General features: G+C 41.6%; 9 protein-coding genes across 9 annotated transcripts; 5 read left to right on the top strand and 4 right to left on the bottom strand.

Annotated features, from left to right (window-relative positions):
- Positions 1-1764: 1764 nt before the first annotated feature.
- ATC70_008165 (uncharacterized protein) lies at positions 1765-4030 on the top strand (the record flags this gene model as incomplete). Its single annotated transcript, XM_064827419.1, has 3 exons — positions 1765-1968; positions 2041-2654; positions 2716-4030. The coding sequence occupies 3 exons, from the start codon at positions 1765-1767 to the stop codon at positions 4028-4030; spliced, it is 2133 nt and encodes a 710-aa protein (XP_064686703.1).
- Positions 4031-4414: 384 nt separating this feature from the next.
- ATP23 (Mitochondrial inner membrane protease atp23) lies at positions 4415-4946 on the bottom strand (the record flags this gene model as incomplete). The annotated part of the gene is made up of 4 exons (XM_064827418.1): positions 4415-4457; positions 4516-4676; positions 4738-4860; positions 4911-4946. 4 exons carry the CDS (start codon positions 4944-4946, stop codon positions 4415-4417), a joined length of 363 nt encoding a protein of 120 aa, XP_064686702.1.
- Positions 4947-6942: 1996 nt separating this feature from the next.
- Positions 6943-10125, top strand: YOP1_1 (ER membrane protein DP1/Yop1; the record flags this gene model as incomplete). The annotated part of the gene is made up of 1 exon (XM_064827417.1): positions 6943-10125. The coding sequence occupies one exon, from the start codon at positions 6943-6945 to the stop codon at positions 10123-10125; it is 3183 nt and encodes a 1060-aa protein (XP_064686701.1).
- A 408-nt stretch (positions 10126-10533) lies between these two features.
- Positions 10534-12439, top strand: ATC70_008162 (uncharacterized protein; the record flags this gene model as incomplete). The annotated part of the gene is made up of 9 exons (XM_064827416.1): positions 10534-10645; positions 10721-10842; positions 10911-11054; positions 11122-11166; positions 11228-11310; positions 11371-11559; positions 11620-11668; positions 11725-11904; positions 11963-12439. The coding sequence occupies 9 exons, from the start codon at positions 10534-10536 to the stop codon at positions 12437-12439; spliced, it is 1401 nt and encodes a 466-aa protein (XP_064686700.1).
- A 1814-nt stretch (positions 12440-14253) lies between these two features.
- Positions 14254-14539, top strand: HOF1_2 (formin-binding protein; the record flags this gene model as incomplete). The annotated part of the gene is made up of 2 exons (XM_064827415.1): positions 14254-14423; positions 14488-14539. 2 exons carry the CDS (start codon positions 14254-14256, stop codon positions 14537-14539), a joined length of 222 nt encoding a protein of 73 aa, XP_064686699.1.
- A 73-nt stretch (positions 14540-14612) lies between these two features.
- On the bottom strand, positions 14613-15608 carry ATC70_008160 (uncharacterized protein; the record flags this gene model as incomplete). The annotated part of the gene is made up of 10 exons (XM_064827414.1): positions 14613-14655; positions 14710-14794; positions 14857-14893; positions 14958-15054; positions 15110-15155; positions 15211-15226; positions 15296-15313; positions 15365-15394; positions 15447-15471; positions 15529-15608. The coding sequence occupies 10 exons, from the start codon at positions 15606-15608 to the stop codon at positions 14613-14615; spliced, it is 477 nt and encodes a 158-aa protein (XP_064686698.1).
- Positions 15609-15703: 95 nt separating this feature from the next.
- ATC70_008159 (uncharacterized protein) lies at positions 15704-17038 on the bottom strand (the record flags this gene model as incomplete). Its single annotated transcript, XM_064827413.1, has 3 exons — positions 15704-16439; positions 16493-16755; positions 16814-17038. The coding sequence occupies 3 exons, from the start codon at positions 17036-17038 to the stop codon at positions 15704-15706; spliced, it is 1224 nt and encodes a 407-aa protein (XP_064686697.1).
- A 191-nt stretch (positions 17039-17229) lies between these two features.
- On the top strand, positions 17230-18195 carry ATC70_008158 (uncharacterized protein; the record flags this gene model as incomplete). The annotated part of the gene is made up of 1 exon (XM_064827412.1): positions 17230-18195. One exon carries the CDS (start codon positions 17230-17232, stop codon positions 18193-18195), a length of 966 nt encoding a protein of 321 aa, XP_064686696.1.
- A 65-nt stretch (positions 18196-18260) lies between these two features.
- ATC70_008157 (uncharacterized protein) lies at positions 18261-20628 on the bottom strand (the record flags this gene model as incomplete). Its single annotated transcript, XM_064827411.1, has 8 exons — positions 18261-18347; positions 18412-18593; positions 18650-18933; positions 18993-19291; positions 19356-19709; positions 19765-19968; positions 20028-20465; positions 20524-20628. The coding sequence occupies 8 exons, from the start codon at positions 20626-20628 to the stop codon at positions 18261-18263; spliced, it is 1953 nt and encodes a 650-aa protein (XP_064686695.1).
- Positions 20629-20729: the final 101 nt, after the last annotated feature.

The raw sequence follows: 20729 nt of genomic DNA, 5'->3' as shown, positions 1-20729 counted from the left end.
GTAGACAAAGGCATCATGTGTTACCACGCATTGTGCCTTGCTTTTTCAGTGAAAGGGTTCAATGTGGAATGGCTGATCTTATATTTAAAGATGCTTCTCTTGACCTATTAAATGCAATGTGATTTTGGCCTACCATGTTAGAGTAGTTAATAAAGTATACGAGAGTGATGTAGCTTTCATCTAGGAATACGGTTGGAATATCTGCAGTGTAGCTATTATCCCTTATCTACTTTAATATATATCAGTATTGTATGGTCATGTCTAGCTAGTGCCTTGAGATAATATATAATAAGACGACTATGTCTCTTTTTCTTCTTCTTTATATACAGCAAGGATGCGATGCATACGCATGTTCACTTGTGGCAGGTGCGCGTAGAAGTTTTGTTGGAATAGAATAATCTAATCGCTGGAGTCAGATTCTCTAAGACCGTGTACATTGTAGTATGTATTTACAAGCAAATGTATAAAACAAAGCCAAATTTGACAGCTTTCAATCCTTAATATCTCGACATGTAGATCTTTCTGAGCCACCGGAATGCCACCAAACAACTGTGCTCGAGTGGCAGTAGCTCCCTGACACCTTTGCTCAACTTTTTGAGGACCTAAAAAACATGGCCAAAAATCGATCAAAAACCATGAGGGGTACTTCATGGTTTTCGTTAAAAATCAAACGATCGCGTTTTTCACCTTGAAAATGGAGACGTTTACTATGGTATATATTATATCAAAATGTTTCTCTCAATCCAAAGCAACCCCTAAAACCACTTTTGTGAAACCCTCATATGCAAAAGCTCGATATTTTGGCCAAAAACCTCATTTTATATTTTCTAAAATTGCTCAATAGGTTTATTCAAATTATCCATTTTACTTGGCACCATTGGAAGCGTCTTGAAAAGTACTCCACGAATGTATTAGGAAGTACGGACTGACCATCACAGTTTATATAGTCGAATCTCAAAAAATAGATTAAAGAAGTCGAGAAAAGATAAAATTTGTCCAATCTTGAACAAAGCTCGAAACTGAGTTTGAATTTGTTTTGGTGGTGTTGGTGGGTGGTGCTGCTGGCTGACCTGAATGCCTCTCTGATGGTGACAATGATGATTGTGATACTGGTTAAATGGGAAACATGAACTTGAAAGAACCGTCGGTTAGTTTGAATGCTTATTCTTTGCTTTTTTTTTGGCATTTTCATATCTGACAACGCCAATCAGCTTGGCTCACCACCAAAATATATGTAATTGCAACATTTCAACATGGCATGTAGATAATGTGCGTTTCATTGATTCGTATATCGACATATTGAGATATATCAAATCATGCATAATAAGAAGGGCTTGCTTTCTACAGATATGCTAATTTACGAAAGGAGACAGAATATTTCATTGTATATGGCATGACTTCTTGCTCTCTGCGGTCAGTTGCTCCGGCCAACAAAACCAATGAACAATGAAAAGGGATCATTATTGACTTGATCATGACTTGCCTGTCCATGCTGTGCTCATATTTGCCACAAAGACGCTCAAGCTGAGCAAAGCGATTTAACCCAGCGATATCGCTTTGCAAGTTGGCATCCTTGATTGATATCTCGATTGAAAGCAATCAGAAACATACATGTCCAATTTATCCTTTTGGTAGCACTACAATTCGGGCGCCGTTTCCGATCCTTCTCCCTATAAATTACAAATTTCTTTATTGTTGGTCTCTCTTTCTTTCTCTCTCTCTCTCTCTTTCTCTCTTTTCACAACCAAGATACATAAAGACAACATGGATCCAGAGCCTGCAACTGCATTATTCGATACAACTGATCTGGTTCTATTGACCGCTATTGGCTTAGGCACAGCTGCTTGGTTTAGCAGACATCAACTGGCTGAATTATTCGGTAAAAAGAAGCAAAAGGTAGTAACTGCTGGTGCCAATACAGCTCAACCCAAGCGAGAGACCAACTTTGTCAAAGTTATGGAACAACAGGTAAGAGATCCATACAACAGCGGTACGCACAATGGACAGCGATGACTGACCATACATGGGGGGGATGATTAGGGTCGTCGAGTGATTGTGTTTTATGGCTCACAGACAGGCACTGCAGAAGGTTTTGCTGCTCGCATCGCAAAGGAATGCTCTCAACGATTTGGTGTTAGTTGTATGACCGCAGATTTGGAATTGTACGATCTCACCTATTTGGATCAAGTACCCAAGGATAAGCTTGTCGTGTTTGTATTGGCTACATATGGTGAAGGAGATCCAACAGATAATGCCATGGAATTTTGGGATCTTGTTACAGAGGATGAACCTACCTTTTCTGAGAGTAGCGAGGATAGACCCTTGACCAATCTGAATTATGTCATGTTTGGCTTGGGCAACAAGACGTATGATCAGTATAATGAAGTGTCTCGTCGTATCAACAAATGCCTTTTGAAGCTCGGCGCTCATCTGGTTGGCGAGGCTGGTGAGGGTGATGATGATGCTTCTATGGAGGAGGACTACTTGACATGGAAGGAGAAAATGTGGCCTGCATTCTGTGAAACGCTGGGTGTGGATGAAAGCTCAGCTAGATCTGGCCCTAGACAGCCTGTGTATTTGGTCGAAGAATTGCCTGAATATGAAAAGAATGATGTCTACTTTGGCGAGTTGGCTGAGAAGGCCAAAAACAACGCGTAAGTTGAAAATCAAAAAAGCATGTTGAGTTGGGTACTGACTCAAAACTCTTCACAACAGCAAGATCATTTACGATGCTAAGCGTCCTTATATTGCAGCCATGACATCCCGAGAGCTTTTCCACGGTGCAGACCGTCACTGCATGCACATTGATGTTGACATTAGTGGTACCAATTTGAGTTACAATACCGGTGATCATCTTGCCATCTGGCCCACCAACAATGAAATTGAAGTCAACCGTCTCGCCTCTGTTTTAGGATTAACCGACAAATTGGATACGGTGGTTATGGTCAAGGCGATTGATCCCACGGCACCCAAGAAGCACCCCTTCCCTGTCCCTACTACCTATCGCTCCATCTTTAGATACTACATGGAAATCTGTGCTCCCATCTCTCGTCAAGTGTTGAACTCTTTTGTGGAATACGCACCTTCTGAAGAAGCCAAAGCCAATTTGACCCGCTTAGCTACCGACAAGGACGAATACCGTATGCAAGTTGGCGATGCTTGTCGCAATCTGGGTGAGGTCCTTCAATTAGTCACTGGTGCTGATACGCGTCCTGGTCTCTTTGCCAGCGTTCCTTTTGATCTCATTGTCGAAACCATTGCTCGCATGCAGCCTCGTTTCTACTCTATTTCAAGCTCTGCCAAGGAGAGCCCCAAGACCATTTCAGCTACTGTAGTGACATTGGCCTATCAGCCTCTCCCTACACCTCAGCGTACTGTGTATGGTGTCAATACCAACTTTTTGTATAGCATTCAAATGCAAAATGAGCCCACCGTAACTGATGGTCAAGAACATCCTCCTTACGACCTGGCTGGTCCTCGCCAAGCTTACCTTGGTTCGGATGGCCATTGCCACAAGATCCCTGTTCATGTGCGTCATTCTCAATTCAAGTTACCTCGCAATCCCTCTGTGCCTGTCATTATGGTAGGTCCTGGTACTGGTGTTGCTCCCTTCCGTGGTTTTGTTCGTGAGCGTGTTGTAGAGAAGCGCAACGGGAAGCCTGTGGGTACCACTCTCTTGTTCTATGGTAGTCGTAATCAAGCTCAGGATTTTTTGTATGCTGATGAATGGCCTGAGCTTTTCGAGACCTTGGGCGGTGAGTCTCGCATTGTCACTGCGTTCTCTCGTGATCAAGCCCAAAAGATCTATGTTCAACATCGCCTTCATGAACACGGTGCTCAAGTCTGGGAGTTGCTGCAAAAGGGCGGCTATGTGTATGTCTGTGGTGATGCCAAGAGCATGGCGCGTGATGTCAATCAAACCTTCATCAATTGTGCTATTGAATATGGCGGTATGACTGATGAAAAGGCGCATGAGTACGTCAAGGGCTTAAGAACCACTGGTCGTTACCAAGAAGATGTTTGGAGTTAAATGAGTCTCATTGCATTAATCTTATTTCTTAATTCACTGCATTATTATACAACGCATTTTAATATAGACATTCCGCTTTTCCTTTTTTTTTTTTTTTATTAAACTATATCCCATTCTTTCGTTCTTCATCAATAAACACCTTGCTAAATAATCACTGACCAAATAAGCGCCTTTCCAATGTACAGAATTTGCATATTTCATTATGGTGTAACAATCACGGTGAATTCTTGCTGTGCGATCATGTCAAACAAATAAGAACATCCAATTGGTGTGGAGAATCTCTCCTTTTAGATGTCTATACACATGAGATTTTCATTGCATTACATGACGAATTTTATTGAAATTGCTAAATTTGCGATATCTGGTATGATTAAAAACTAAATCTTAATAGGAAGGGACACAGCAAGTAGATGATTCAACAAATTCCCTATGATTTTTTCCATCAGCACATCATTGCTTGATCCCACCGTTGGGTTCTCATTTACCATTCGCCTTCGATCATGTCGTTTGTCATTTCATATTTGCTCAAAGCTTGTGTAAGTTCATCAAGAGCTGCCTGTACTTTGGAGATGCCGTCTGTCTCCACCTCAGACCACAGTTGTTCTGAGAGATATTCTTTCAGCTGCAGGCACTCTTCGTAGGCATCCTTATAATCCGCTCGCATGTCAATATACATGCTGTCATGGATAGCATTTCCCCCCACATACCTTTGCAATCTCGTTCGCTTTGATTTGCTGTGGGTCCATCATAACAATCATGTGTGTTAAGAAGGAGCTTGACTTTTTTGAGTTGATGATGGCCTCATCCACACTAAGATTTAAAGGAGTGGTCTGGAATGACATGAGAGGATGAATGGGCCATTGACGAATGCAGAGATTACCTTTGAGACGGTGTATCCGGCGACCTGAGCAGACATAGTATAGTTATATATAGTTGTTTTTTGAAAGGATGAAGATGAAGAAAGAGAGGAAAAAGAAAAGGGAAAATGTGGAGTAAAAGGGAGATTCCATTATATATACCATACACATACACACACACACACAATAAGCAAGCAGAGGCGTGTGTACACTTTCACATGTCAACAGAAAGAAGCGTACAGCGCGCACTTTAAATGTACATGCCAGCACAAGAAACACGTTTATTGACCTTGTGCAACTCTGCAACATTAGCAACTGCTGTGGAGAACGCCTGCAAATACGTTCTCAAGCTTGATGGTTTAGGAAAGCATCATAAGAGCGTGAGTAAATAAATAATGCATAGTCTCATTTTTCATCGTTTTCAACGAAACAAGAAAGAATTCCATCTGATGTGTTTGAATCCATGTGGATTTGTAAGGTGATTTCTATTGTTTCCATCAGAAACTAGGCGGGGATGAGTGTATACATTATAATGAGCCAAGTGCAATGTCATCATACAGAATCATCATCATTATAATGACGCTCGAAATAAACACTTTGCCAGTAGAGCCCTCAAAGGTCAACGCTGCCTTTTGGGATGGGAGATTCTGGGATTTGCCATTGTGCTTTAACAAGGCTGCAATAAACCCCGAGTGTTGAGCAACATTTCATTCCATGACAACTTATAGCTAAATACTCCTAAAAGAGATATATTCACAAAAGAGAAATTACATCATAAACAAGCAACGTGTTTAATTACATGGTAAAGGAGGTTGATGCTTAATAAAACGCAGATTAACTGAATGATGGTGAATACTTTTGAAACCACCATGTACATTTGATGCCTGAACGATGCATCAAGATGGCTTTGGTAACTAAAAGTTACACCAGTGTGTTAGGTACAGGAGTTAGAGCGGTACAAGGAGATTTTCTATTCATATGAATATTGCATGTGGTACCCAACATTTGTTGTATGAAGCCCTTCGATATATATATATAAACAAGGAGGTTTGGCAAGTTTCTGCTGAGGTCAATGAACAGGCCATCTATGTTTATTTGCTCTTTTCATCTCATGCATGTGGATGATTCGCATTGCACATGTCTTCCTTCACCAAGAGAGAAGAGCAGCTTAGCAGGATGCTTTCCAACTTGCAGCTACAGCAGATTTATTTGCATAGTCTAAAATCACTGTTACATTTCCAAGAAATGCAGTATAGACTCATTTCCTGTATATAGGCTCCCCTTACAGTTGCTTTTGAGAGAGAAAGACAAGAAAGTGGTACTCCTCTGGCCTGGATATCACACCAGACTAATGAATGTTCATAATATCAAACAAAAAAACTCATGTCGTTCCTATTGCTAAACAAATTGCCAGTACGCTTTATAATGTTGTGTTTACAAACAAAAAGCTTAATTTAGTCCAAGCAGCTCTACTGTTAATACACCATCTGTTAGGCGTTTGCTAGCTGTGTGAATCAAGTAGCTTCTTGTGCGTGAGGTGTATCCGATGCTTGAACAGAAGGACAAAGCTTCCATCATGTGCTACAATGCCACTCAAAAGCTATTCTTTCTGCTCATAGTGAAAGCATGTCAAGTCTATGATCAGTTCTGACACTCTAAAAGACGCTTCGAGTATCCTTTATAGTTGCTTCATGTAGATGTTACTGATGCAGGCCATGCAATAGTCCACATGCTTATTAGTGTAGTTCCTTGTAACTTCCCACATGTAAAATTGGCAATACATCTCGTGAAGTCAACTACATCTAAGCAAGATCAAGACAACAAGTAGCCGCTCCGTCTAATGATGGCTACATTGCATTGCCACTCAATGCCATCCCCTCTCCAGCCATGTGTGTTTTCAGGATAGCAACGGCGACAAGCTAATTTGAAAGTCTCTCATTCTAAAACCAAGTCAAGACTATAAAAAAAAAGATTTTTTTTTGGATACGATCAAACACTCTCTTCTTTTCGTTTCCACAACTTTCTGCTGATCCTATCTCTTAAGGCTTGTCTCTCATGTCATATAATAGCTCGGCTTCCGAAGAGCAACAGCAACTACCAGAAGTCTTTCGACGTCTAGGCAAGACGGTGCCCCCAAGAGAAAGGAGAAGCTATTCTGGTAGCCAACCGCCTCAAGGCTCAGGCTTCAGATTTGTGCGCCCCTTCCAGGCTAAACCACACTATCCTCCACCTAATGATTTCCATCATGCCAATTACAATAATATAGTCATCCAAGCGTCTATACCTTCTCCTCCCCTCTATCACCGACCTCAAATGAACAATGAAAACAACACAATGGGATTTCATACCACGTTTCGTTCTAACGGCAACAACAACAACAACAATAACAACTCATTGAAAATGGACAATACCCAGTCGATACCTGTTCCTTATCATTCACCTGCTTCTTCTTCGATTTCCTCTTCTACTCCTCTTTCTTCGTCTCCTTTACCACCACAAAACGGTTTCAGTTTTATACCAAAGGATACTAATTCCAATCCAAACCCCATCATTTCTTTTATTCGCAACCCAAACACTGGTGCCATGCCGTCTACTGCCTACAGCACCCCTTATCAATTCTTTGGCAATGGTAACGTAAATCAAGTAAGTATGAACAGCGGTCAGCAAGTCTTACACCCATCCCCGCCTGTCGCCGCCTCTGCCCCCGTGTCCAATGTCGCCACTACTTCTGCTGATGTCTCCTCGGCCCCTCCTCCTTCCCCTCAAGCCACGATTTCTGGCGCCTCTGTGGTGTCATCCTCATCCTCCAATGCCAAAAAAGAAAGCACAGCCTCTTCCTCTGACAAGAAGACATCTTCACCGAGTACGTCTTCCTCTCGCAAATCAGAACAAACGAAGCTTCAGAAACGGGTCCCCAATGACCATGGCTCCAGTGATGAAAATCAAGAGGAAGCTCCATTTCATCAAAGAGACATTCTTGCCAAATCCATCAAAATTATCGCTTCTCGCCCATTAGGGTCTGCAGATAAAACCTCCTGTCGAAAGCATACTCGTCATAGTGATAGTGAAATAAGTAATGGATCAGATGAAGAGATTATCGTCAATCGAAAGATTGTTGTCGCCTCTGATGATATGGACCTGGATTGCCAGAGCAATGGACGTAATAGTTCGCCTATTCGAAAGAAGCAAAGACGACTCATTTCGCCCACCATTCCCGAGAGAAGAACATCGCTATCTGATGGCTCTGATGACGATGATTCTCCCAATACAAAAAGCAGATACATCATGCGGTCTCCCTCTCCCATGTCTGAAGATCGCCATCGTCGCTCTCTATCTCGCACCAGATCCCGTTCTCGCGCTCGTTCAAGATCTCGCTCTCTATCTCCTTTAAGACAAACAAGACAACGCCGCAGATCTGTATCATTCGCAAGACAAGACAGAGATCATTCTCCAGGTTCCAGTAGTGACGAGGAACTTGCACCTTTCTTGAGACGAGAAGCTGATCGCTATGTTCCTGATTACCACAGAAGACCATTGCCACCTCAATGGCGTAAGAAATCACCACCTGCGAGAAAGCCTCCATCTCTCTCACCTGCAGAGACCAATGCCGTCAAAAAATCATCGTCATCATCGTCTCCTTTGGCAAAGAAGTCTGCTTCCACTAACTCCAACATGTCTATTAATGACCGACTCAATCAAGATCGACCCAAGGATCTGAGATCATACCCTCCTCTTGGTACGTCGCCCATGTCATTCAATAATCCTAGATCAAGAGCTGAAGCAGAGACATCACCATCTTCAAAACAATCATCTGCCAAGAAATCTAGTCCTCTCATCAGCCATAACATCATTACAAAATGCTCACCTAGTGTTGCAAAAGCCAAGAGCACCTCTGCCGCTGCTTCATCTGCTCTGAATACCAAGAAAAATGCGTCTCCTGCTTCCGAAGCTGCCCAATCAACACTTCAACCAAATGGCACCAAGCCGGATAGTACGAATAGCATTGACAACGACACCAACCTTATACCTATTAAACAAGAGACAACCACACAGTCGATTATTGAACAGCCTAAGCCTGTAGCCACGTTGAATAAAGTGAGGAACATTGATGCCATGGCAGGCATTGAGACTCCAAGTCGGCAAACTACGCCTGCAATGTCTATGGACGGCTCTGCATCTGTTACTCGTGTAAATCATGGCCATGCTTCTCCCGATACCTCGTCGAATAAGCCCACTGCTGTTTATGCACCCAAGGCCACTGTTGCCGCTGAAACCACAGCCCCTCATCAACAACGCAAGCGCAAAGCTTTCAGTGATACATTGATAGGGAATGATGCTGAAGCAAATGCGAATGTATCAACATCATCGCCTGCTACTTCCTTTGTGAAACCTCTGGTAAATGGTACACCAACAAACACTTTAACAGCAACCACCACCATCAACGCCACCAGCACCACGCCCTCACCAGCAGTGAGTGGGTCATCACAGCCTGCCAAACGTGCTACCATCACGCCAGAAGCAAGAGCAGCCATCAGAAAGAGAGCAGCAAAGGAACAAGAACGACTTGATCAAGAACGCCTACGACAATTGGATATTGAGGACCGCGATGACATTGTCATGGACATAGCATGCCCTGCCAGTCAATATCGATCTTCAGCAGTAACGATGGCAAACAAAGATCCCGTGATGAATGTGTCTGAAAACCAGATAAATAAGAGTACCGAATTAATGCAAACAATGACGACAATGGCTGATCCAACCAACATGACACCTTATTCCCCAAAGCGTAACAACGACGATGCTACCACGAATGACGAGCAAGTAGCAGTTCCAATTGTAAATCACCCTACATTAGTATTAAATATGACAAATCCCGAGAATGCCCCTTCACCTGATACGACGACAGCAGTAGGCACAAATAGCGCATTTACAAATTTGGCAACAAGCAGTGATAACATGTCTGTCCCTGATGGTAACATCACGGAGCAGACTAAGTCAATGCCATTACAAACTCTACCTCCTGCATCCTCCTCCTCCTCCTCCTCCTCCTCCATATTAGAAGCTCCCATTGCGCACGTCTCTATTGCTGTAGCGGCGGCAGCTGTTACGAAACCAGCGGCCAAAAAGAACTCCAGAAGACGATTACCAACACCATGGAAGGTCAAGATGAATGACTCTGGTGACATTTACTATCATAATCCTGTTACGGGAGAAGAAACATTTGCTCGACCTGAATAAATATTTGTATTTACAGTGGCGTATGGTACATTTCTCTTCATTTTACACAGCAGCAGCAAGAAGAAATTCTGTATTTGATGTGCATCTTATTGTTTCCGGATCCATGGCATCGTGTTGTGTGCTCTATTAGACCCTTTTTTCCTGGTTCCATGAGGGCAAAAAAAATGCTTCTTAGTACAACTATGAGCCTCGGACACAAAAAGATAAAGAAAATTGCAATAATGATTAAGGGGAGATGTTGTAGTCATTTGATTGATTATCCATTCATATATAAATAAGCTTTATTTGTGATCTCTCATTGATAAATCCCTCTTTTTTTTTTTTTTTTTTTTTTTTTTGTTCCATCATTACCTTCATCACTAAGTTATTTTATTACACTTTTTTTTTCTGCCGCTTAAATATTGATACATGGACATTGAGACCACAACTTCTATCGTAGCCGCTGTATTTGGTGCATTCATCTTGATTTATGGTGTTTGCTCGCTAATTATTAAACAAAAATTGTACATTTCGGAAGCCTGTAAGTGTTGCTGGCAAGTGACAAGAAAATAGCTCATTTGTGCTACATTGTAAACTAACGCATGCAATACAATAGCCATTGCCATTTTTTGTGGGGTTTTATGTGGGCCTGTCGGTTTCAATCTGATCAACATGGATGGTTGGATCTACAAGGAAGATATTACAAGGCAGTTTTCTCGCATCGTCATAGCAATTCAGGTATACAGTATATATGTATATGTCCCTTGATTTGGTAATGCACTATTTAACCTCTGTGCTCGTTCAAGGTGATGGCCGCCGGTGTATCGTTACCAAAGGCATATCTTAAAACGGAATTTCGGTCACTGCTGGTATTGCTGGGCCCTGTTATGATGTTTATGTGGATGACCACAGGTCTATGCGTGTGGTATTTCATACCCAACTTGTCTTTTGTAATCATATATTTGCTAATAGAGCATGGACAATGTGATTAATGGCTGCTTGTATCTTATTTTATAGCTTGAAGCCTTGATGATTGCAGCTTGCTTTACACCCACAGATCCAGTAAGTTGATTTGCGTATACACGACATTAGTATAATAGATCATCCATTTGACATGTGGCAGGTATTGGCCAATTCCATTGTACAGGGCCATTTTGCTGAGAAATACGTACCTGCCAATATTCGAAACATCATTATAGCAGAAAGGTAGGGTTCTTGGTAAAAGCGCAATGAGAGAAACAACTAATGAAGACTATGTGTATGCAGTGCTGCCAACGATGGTTTAGGATACCCCTTTTTATTTTTGGCCATCTATTTAATTCAAATGTCATCTGCTACGGAAGCCGTATTCAAATGGTCCTGGTATATCATGGGGTATGAAATTGGTTTCTCTATTCTTGTAGGGTTCTTTGTGGGATATGTAGCCAGAAAAACTCTTAAATTTGCCGAGAAAAGGTATACATGATGCAGCGCATAAATTTGAACCATTATGCTCAGTTTTTTTTCTCTCCCCAGGGATTGGATTGATAAAGAGTCTTTTCTGGTGTTTGCTATTGCTCTCGCCGTAAGTTTTCGCTGCTTTGATTGGTATGTGCACTGACCAGTTGCTTCCATTCAAAGCTTTTCTTGATGGGCTCTGTGGGGCTCATGGGTAGCGACGATCTTTTGGCTTGCTTCATTGCTGGAAACTCATTTACATGGGATGACTGGTTTAGAGAAGAAACTGAAGATTCACATCTATCTGAAGTCATTGACATGCTACTCAATCTTAGCATGTTTGTATATATTGGGATCACAATGGTATGTCTCTAGCCTGCAGATGAATTTCTGTTCTTACATTCTGCCATGCTTATTATAGCCATGGTCCTCCTTCAATAATCCAGATACACAACTGACCATATGGACATTGGTGGGCCTAGCTACATGCGTTCTTCTCTTTAGACGACTGCCCAGTATCGTGGCATTATATAGATACATCCCAGCGATAAGAGACTGGAAACAAGCCATGTTTGCTGGTTGGTTTGGCCCAATCGGCGTCGGTGCATTGTTTTATTATACCATTGCCATCGAATCTTTTCCTTCCGATGGCGCAACCGATTACGCTAGACAAGTTATAGAGCCTATCATTTATTTCATGATTTTGGCTTCTGTCGTTGTTCATGGATGCACTATTCCATTTTATCTCTGGGGATCTCGAGCATCTCGTACATTGACAAAGCCAGGTACCTCCTGTCATAATATCAGTAGTGATGTAAAGATATCTCCTGTAAACAGTGCCAGTTCTTATGGATCCACAGAGCATAGATCTGTCTCTGTAGTTGAGAATACTGTATAATGTTGGCCGGCACTGCTTTAGGCATCCGTTGCTAATATTCAGCTGCCTATCTTAACTTGCCAATTTTCTTTATATATACGTGTCTGTAAATACAATTTCTTTACAATAAAGATTTCTTCATGTGCTATGCCAGTTCATCTTCCATGAACACTTGCTTTGTATTATCAGCAAATGCGCATAATGCCTAGCATTCCATCCTAAATCTTTACCACAAGTTGCCTCTAATACACAGTAAGAGATTACAATTGCTTAATGTGCGGCTGAGCAGTTTTTTTTTTCGAATTGTTTATATATACCATGGCGAAGTTGTTTTTACATGTCCAACGAATGAGATGCAATAAGCGTTGGCCAGATTTGGGTTTTAACAGTAGGATTCGCAGTTGAAGTATTCAATGTAATCTCGAGAATAGCATTTTGTTGCATTATATCTGCAGTTAAACGGGCAGTTCCCGATCATTGAAGCTATCCAATATAAAATAAGCAAAAAAAAAAAGCAAAAAAGGTAGCCATGTAATACAATATTACTTTTCAATTGACAATCATCTGCTGATTAGTTTTCAACAGTTTCCATTGTCATCACAATTTGCATGGTATTACGTTTGCCTGCTAAAACTAATTTAAACTCAGAAAAAAATACGCTGTTTAAGATTGGCCAAATATTGTAGTTTATCGACTTGATTAAACTATTTTGACACATTTGATTATAAAAACTATGATGATCACCTCGTGTTCCCTTAAGCTTTTATAAAGTACTTTCCAAGGCGCATACAATGGTGTTGATTTTAATTGGTGTTTTGAATAAGCTTACTGAGCAATTTTTAAAAATATGAAATGAGGTTTTTAGCGAAAATAGCCATATTTTGCATATGAAAGTCTCATAAAAGGGGTTTCAGGAATTGCCTTGGATCGAGAGAAACATTTTGATTCGATATATACCATAGCAAAAGTCTTCATTTTTGAGGTCAAAAAAGCGATCGTTTGCTTTTCAATGAAAACCATGAGGTACCCCTCATGCTTTTTGGTCGATTTTTGGCCATGTTTTTTAGGTCCTCAAAAAGTTGAGCAAAGGCCTCAGTAAGTAACTGCTAGATGAGAGCAACTGTTTGGTGCTATTTTGGAGGTCTAAGTCGGCCTCTAACACGAAAAAAAACACGGCCGAGGTGTACGTTGATTTGCCTATTTTTGAGTGATAAGAGGCAACGCTGGCATGCTGTTTGCTCGTATATGACTAGTAATCGTTAATACCAAGTTGTATCTTCCTGAAAGAGTCAAATCCATAGATCAATGCAGTAGAAGTGAACAATGATCGTATCCAATGCATTGATAACCTGTTTACTACGCTCCATCTTTAATGCAAGGCACAATCATGTCATGCCGCAACTCGTCGATCAGGAAGTTCAAGACATTCTTGACCAAATCAGGTTTACATGAAAGCAAGAAATCCAGCTCAAAGAAACGCTTTAGTCATTTGAGTATCGCATAATACTCAATGAGTACACATGTCGAGGCATTTTGTTGCAACAACATACACAGAGTAAGTTTATACTGACATGAAAAATCTACGCTGATCAACGCCTTGTTCTATCCAATCACTGTCCATCCGATGGCATCACCATGATTTTAGCTTGTTCCGGAAGAATATTCCAAATGTGAATGCCATGATACGCACACGCACACGGGGAGAGAGAGAGAGAGAGAAAGCTGTCGTATTACATCATGATGAAACATTTTTTGTTGAGTATAAATAACAATCTATACGCACATATCTCGCACACCTTGTTCTTTTTTTTTTCTTGATACACAAACAATACAAAATGGTTGATAATATGCTCCAATACAGTGGTGGTCTCATTGGCCTCATCATCTTAATTCTCGATTTGATCGTCATCTTTGAGGTCATGAACTCTAATCGTACCATCACTGGTAAACTTGGTTGGTCTCTTTTGGTCTTTTTCTTCCCTGTTGTTGGTTTGATTCTTTACTTGTAAGTTGATAGTGTTGTTTTTCGTTAAAAATGGGAAGGGTATTAACATGCGTGCACTTTGTAGCTTGTTGAGTGGTCGTAGTGAACATAACGCACGATACGAGGCGATTGTCTAGTCGAAACATTTACTAAATATTCCTAATCATCATCCCTAATATCGTTTTATTCAAATAAAAAACTTGTAATAATCTACTCGAAACGGCAATGTTCGATACGCACAGTGTCCTTGGGACTAGCAGTAAACATGTTAGTATCTCCATGCAAGACTGTATAATACACATCATACCGATCATTGCCATCTGTTCTGACCAAGCCCATTCTCTTGACTACGTTCATTCCATCACTCACTCGTCCAAAAATTGTGTGCTTGCCTAACGGTTGAATGCTGTGTTAGATCATGTGAATTGTTCGCGTAGTAATATACATCCAGTACCATCTAACCAAGGAGTAGGGGCTAATGTGATGAAGAACTACACAGTGTAATCGAATGTTGGTACAGCTATAGACTATGCATGATGGCTTGATCTATTTTACCTGAGATCCGTTGGTATTGGGACCAGAGTTGGCCATACTGAGGATACCAGCACCCGTATGCTTGAGTTCAGGGTTGATTTCGTCTGCAAACTTCTCGCTAATACACAGCATCAATATCCCAAGTCAATGGTTTAATGATCCCTTCTAGTTACCCATAGATCGATGCGCCACCACGACCCGTTCCCGTGGGATCACCACCTATGCTTATGCATCAGTACTTGTAAACATCACTGTTCATCAGTATAGACTCTACCTTGAATCATGAAATCCTAGGATTCAAGCAAAACATGTTAATAATCACCATGCTGATAAAAAAAAAAAATCCAATGTCAACCTACAGCAATGATGCGATGAAACTACAAGACTCGATCAGTAAAGAATTGGAGATTCAATAGACCACAACTTACGCTCACACCATCATAATATCCACGCTTTGCCTAGAAACATGTGTCAACCGTGCATTCTAAAAAGAACAATCTAAATGCTTACAAGCTCATAAAAGTTTTTACATGTTCTAACGAGGAAAAAGGAGTCAGTTTGATCACATTTGTACACACTCAATTCCACCTACTTTGGTGCATGGTCCCAGTACAATTCAATGTGAATTGAACCCATGGACGTATCGAGAATGACAGACTTGTTATCAGACATATTATAAACACGAGATGAAAGAAAAACAAGCAAATGGTTATTTGACATTTTTTTTTTTTCTATTTATTCATATACTACAATTAAACGACAGCTCGCTAGTCAAATGTAACCTTGGTGCCCTTAAATTCTTGCACAGAGGGCTTTTGTCTCTGTGCAGCGTACAATGCTTGACCTGGCTTCACCTTTTCATGACTGACGGCCTTCTTGGGGCGTCTCTCTCTGAACTCTCTCTTTTCTTCACCGTTTTCACCACCTTCATTATACTCTCTTCTTTGTCTCTTGTAAGGAGTCTCTTCAGATGTTGCTGGTGCTGTTGTGGAATCGGCGGCTGCATTTGTGGATGTGTTGTGAGGGCGCTCTGTCCTTTGCTTTTCACGCATTAACCAAGGTTTTGATCTCATGTGAGCTTCAGCACTACCAAATTCGACACGCACTTTACGCCCATCCAACATGTGCTTATCAGGAGCACGAATGGCCTTTGTAGCAGATTCCACTTCATGATAATCGACGTAACCAAAGCCTTTACATTTGCCTGAATCTTCAAATGTAGCCACACGCACTTTACGGATCTCGCCTGCCCATTCAAAATTTTCACGGATCGACTTTTCAGTGGTATCGAAACTGAGGTTACCGAGGAAAAGGGTAGGGCAAGGTGGGTTCTTTTGCTTTTTGATTTCTTTCTTTTCAGCTTCTGTGGGTGCTTTGGATCCATCAGCACGCTCAAAATTCTCGGAATCCTTGATCAAGAGTGAACGACCTTCCAATTTCTTTTCTGACATGGCGACACCCTTGGCAGCTTCTTCAGGTGTGGAGAAGAAGATGTATGCAAAACTGTAAGCTTTGTTAGCTCGAGTGCTGTAGAATCATAGGACATGCAAATTTACCCCTTGTTGTAGTTTTTGGCTCCATTTCCCTTGGGACATTTGATACGAGTAATTTCGCCACACTCCTGGAAGAATTCCTTGATTGTAGCCAAAGTGGTTCCATAAGAGAGATTACCCACCCAGATACCGTACTCCATCTCCTTTTTTTTCTTTTCGGCTTTGGGCTTCTTGACAGGCTCAACGACATTGCCATCTGCATCCAACACTGGTTCTTTGGGCTCCTCATCGTCCTTTTCTTCTTCATCGTCTGTCAATTCTCCTCTCTACAACATGAGCATCATTAGGATCTGGTTATCAAAGCATTGCATTTCGGCCACTCACCTTTCTCTTCTTGTTCAAATCCTTCTTGGACTTTTTCTTTTCTCTGTTTTTTCTGTTGATCTCACGTTGAGCTTGTCTCTCCTCTTTGGTCATCTCCTTCTTGAGTCTCTTCTTTTCGGCCTTTTCAGCAAGACGGGCTTTCTCTTCTTCGTCTACTTGCATTTCAGTGATTTCTTCGAGGACATTGAAGGTATCATCCTGCTCTTTCTTGGTCTTGGATCCCATTGTGATGTGCTGTAGTACTGATATAAAGGCAATGTAAAACAAAAAATTTGACCTTGTGTTTCCCAGCTTTCCTTTTTATTTGAATTCAAGGCATTGATGAACAAGTCAAAATGGTCACATTGCATTGCGAAATGGGTATTACACACTGCGTCTATATCAAGCCACTTTGAACTGCATTCTTTCCTTCTATTATGCCACCTAAAGCTGATGTACGCCGCTTACTGAAAAAGCAACAGCAAGAAAGAAACAAAGTAGCGAAAATCACACACCCGTTTGCCAAATATGATCAGGCAAACCGTCTCGTATGCGTCGTATGCAACTCGCATGTGAAATCAGAGTCTGTTTGGCAAGCGCATTTAGGGTCGCAATTACACCGTGATAACATACACAAGCTCAAAGAACTCAAGCAACAACAGCAGCAGCAACTAAAGCGTCGTGCAACATCCCCATCACCGCCCAAGTCTTCCACGCAACCATCTGAGAGCAAACGTATGCGACTCGATGAAGAGCAGACTCGACAAGACATCGAGTTGAGCCAGGATGAGTCTGATCAAGAACAAGAGGATGAGGAGATGGGACTCCCTGCTGATTTTTTTGACAAGCAAGAAGAAGACAAAGACGAAGATGAAGACATACCCAAAGAGGTGGAGGAAACGCTAGCTGCCAGTGACAAAAAGAATTCCAAATCACTACCGTCTGGGTTCTTTGATGACCCAGACGAAGAAGCACGCGTTCAAGGCACACTTGCACCTGAAGACCAGGCAAAAGCAGACTTGGAGAGAGACGTTGAGATGTTCAACGAAGCCATGATGGATGTCACTGAGAAGTCCAAGCAAGTGCAAGCGGAGGATGACGAGACGTTTTGGGAGGAACGACATCTGGATATCACTCGAGAGCAGGCCAAATTTGACTCCAGAGTACAGAAATTAAAGGAATTACGACAGACTGGCCAAACCAGGATGGTCATTGATGAGCATTACGTGGAAGAAGAATTCGAGAATGACAGTGGCATCAAGACAGGTCTAAAGACCAGCGTGAGACAAGTGCTTAAAAGCAAGCCCACAAAGCAAGTGGCATCCATGTTTGATGACGAGGAAGATGAGGATTCAGATGATGATGATCAAGATGATCACGATTGGCGTGCTCAACAACTTTAATATATAAAATACCAACAAGGATGACTTTGTACAATAAAAAGGACATGCTAAAGACAGCAATTTATTCAAGATGACATGCTTTGAGATGCTGCACCAGGTGCTTGATTGAGGACTTCATCAAGACTGACATGACGAGATAGCTCATTAAAGACCTATATGTAATTTGCAATTGATTAGTCCTGGTGTTCTGCATATATTCAAGAGAAGCACACTTACCGTCTCATCTACTGGTATAATGGATTTGCGTCTGAAAGATTGATATTGCGCAGGTGGGACGTCAAATTGCTGCATGTCTGGATGAATATCATCCTTGTGTTCTCCTGTCTGCTGATAATCAGCCGCACTTCCGTCTAGGCCATCCGAGATGTCTAGTTCTTCTAGTTCAGCAAAGCAATCATCTAGAAAACCTACAATCAGTATAGAGTCTTTAGGTGCATATCTGTGGTTTACATACCACTTGGACTATCAGCTCTGTGATAGTCTGAATTTGTGTTGTACTCTTCCTTTTCCTCCTCCCCAGCTTCCATTCTACATGGGACCTCAGATGTATTGTGCTGTGATGCACTACTCATTCTCTCTACCTTTTGCTGTAAATGTCTCCAGTTGTCCTCTCGTTCCTTTTGATGTTTACGCTCTAGTTGTCTCTGATTCTTGTATTCATTGGCACATTCGTCAAACAAAGCTGGATCAATGTCAATGCATAGCTTCAGCGCAGTGTATACCAAGCTGAGAATAGTTCTGATTCATGCCAGTGTGTCAATTTCATTCACATTTGCGCAGAAAATGGTGAAACTTACTTGTTCCAGTGCGTTTTTGATGTCTTGTACAATGTGGGGAATATCAAGGGCATGATCACCTTTATATTTTCAGCCATCAGACTGACTACATAGTCATTGTTCCAATAGTACAAGGCTCTCTCGGATACTTGAAAGTGAGAACTAGCAACGCATTGACTTAGTTTGGTGAATAAGGGACACATGATCTGCTGAAATTCAGGTACATCCACAATATCAAGAATCTCTTCTATTTCATTCAGAAACATGACCTCTTTTGAGCTGTTGACTTTGGGCCAATAGCGCAAAAGACCTGTAACCACCTACAGAGAGAGAGCAGCGTTGAGTATTCACGCTCTTTTAATAGCATGCTATCTCACAGCTTACCTCATAAGTCAGAGTTCGGTCCTTTTCCAAGAATTGCACTACGCAATAAGCCAATTGAGGATGATAGAGCGCCAATGATTTTGCCTTGTGCAATGGCACCAACACTCTTGACAAGAATAGTTTGTGCTCTTCCTTCAAAGGCAGAGCAAAGCCATTAATGATGCTTCCCAAAATTTCCAGAAATTCAGCAACACCATTGTGTCTCTCGGTCTCGTAAATGAATTGAAAGAATATATTGTTGATGGATCGACGGATAAAGGCACGCAGGTTCAAAAACTTGCCGTATATTCGATGCAACGTTGTCTTTAGATAATCACGTTCTCTGGGATCTTCGGAATCAAAGAGATCCAGCAACTGAGTAAAACAAGGTATCAACATCACCATGTCTGCCATGCTTTGTAACGCTTACCTGATGAATAAACTTGTGGTCAATGTACTTTTTGGCAAAATTGATGTTGAATTCAGGCGACTCGAGAAATCGCAAGAAGAATTCGTACACAGTTTGTAGATGAGGCCAGGCTAGTTCCAAAACAGGCTCATCTTCCTCGGGATCAAATGCGTCACCCACAGGATTAACTTGAGGGGGAATAGGACGAAAGAGATTGACACCAAACTTGGGGGTGGGAGCAGAAGTCAGTACTGCGAGTTTCCATGTGTGAGAATATACAATACCATGTTGATGATCTCTGGGTACACATTCTCGGTTAAAACGCCTCTATTCATGGAAATGTGATCCAAGATCTCTTGCAATGTTTGACGTTTAATCTCCTTTTCTCGCAGTTCAGCAGACGCATCACTAAAATCAAACACCACAGTACATTGCTTGATCTTTTGGATGAATAAATCAGGGCGCATATGACTAGGTACTTCATGAAAGGCGGGTGTTGGCTCCAATTGCACTTTTTCAGTAACGTAGAATCTAGATGATTTCTGTCTACGAGGTGCTTTGCTGATGGGGATCTGATCTATGGGAGCATTCTTCAAACGATGGTGCAAAGGGCCTGTCTTTGGCACGTCTCTATCTCCAGGTTTGACATGAGGATTGTTATGCATGAAAGAAACGTTGTTATTCAATCTATTCTTTTGCTGTTGTTGTTGTTGTTGTTGTGACTTTAAACAATGTGAGATTCACCTCCTTAACGTCGTAAATGAGTGTCAACAAGCTTACCGGATCTATCAAATTGGAGGAATCAACAATGATGCTTGGCTTGGGCGAATCTGGCGGTATAATGGGTGGGTTGTGGGGAGCGGTATCAGTGGCCTCTGCAGGCATCGTCTTTTCAGTCTTTGTAGTAGTTCTAGTGAGCTAAATGTGGGGTACAGAGAGTTAAGAGGATGAATATCAATCAACATGTTAAAAATGAGAAATAGCAA

The sequence above is a fragment of the Mucor velutinosus genome (genome assembly GCF_035048745.1).
Source record: "Mucor velutinosus strain NIH1002 chromosome Unknown tig00001561, whole genome shotgun sequence".
Lineage (NCBI taxonomy): Eukaryota > Fungi > Mucoromycota > Mucoromycetes > Mucorales > Mucoraceae > Mucor > Mucor velutinosus.
This window is presented reverse-complemented; position numbering and strand designations above follow the sequence as displayed.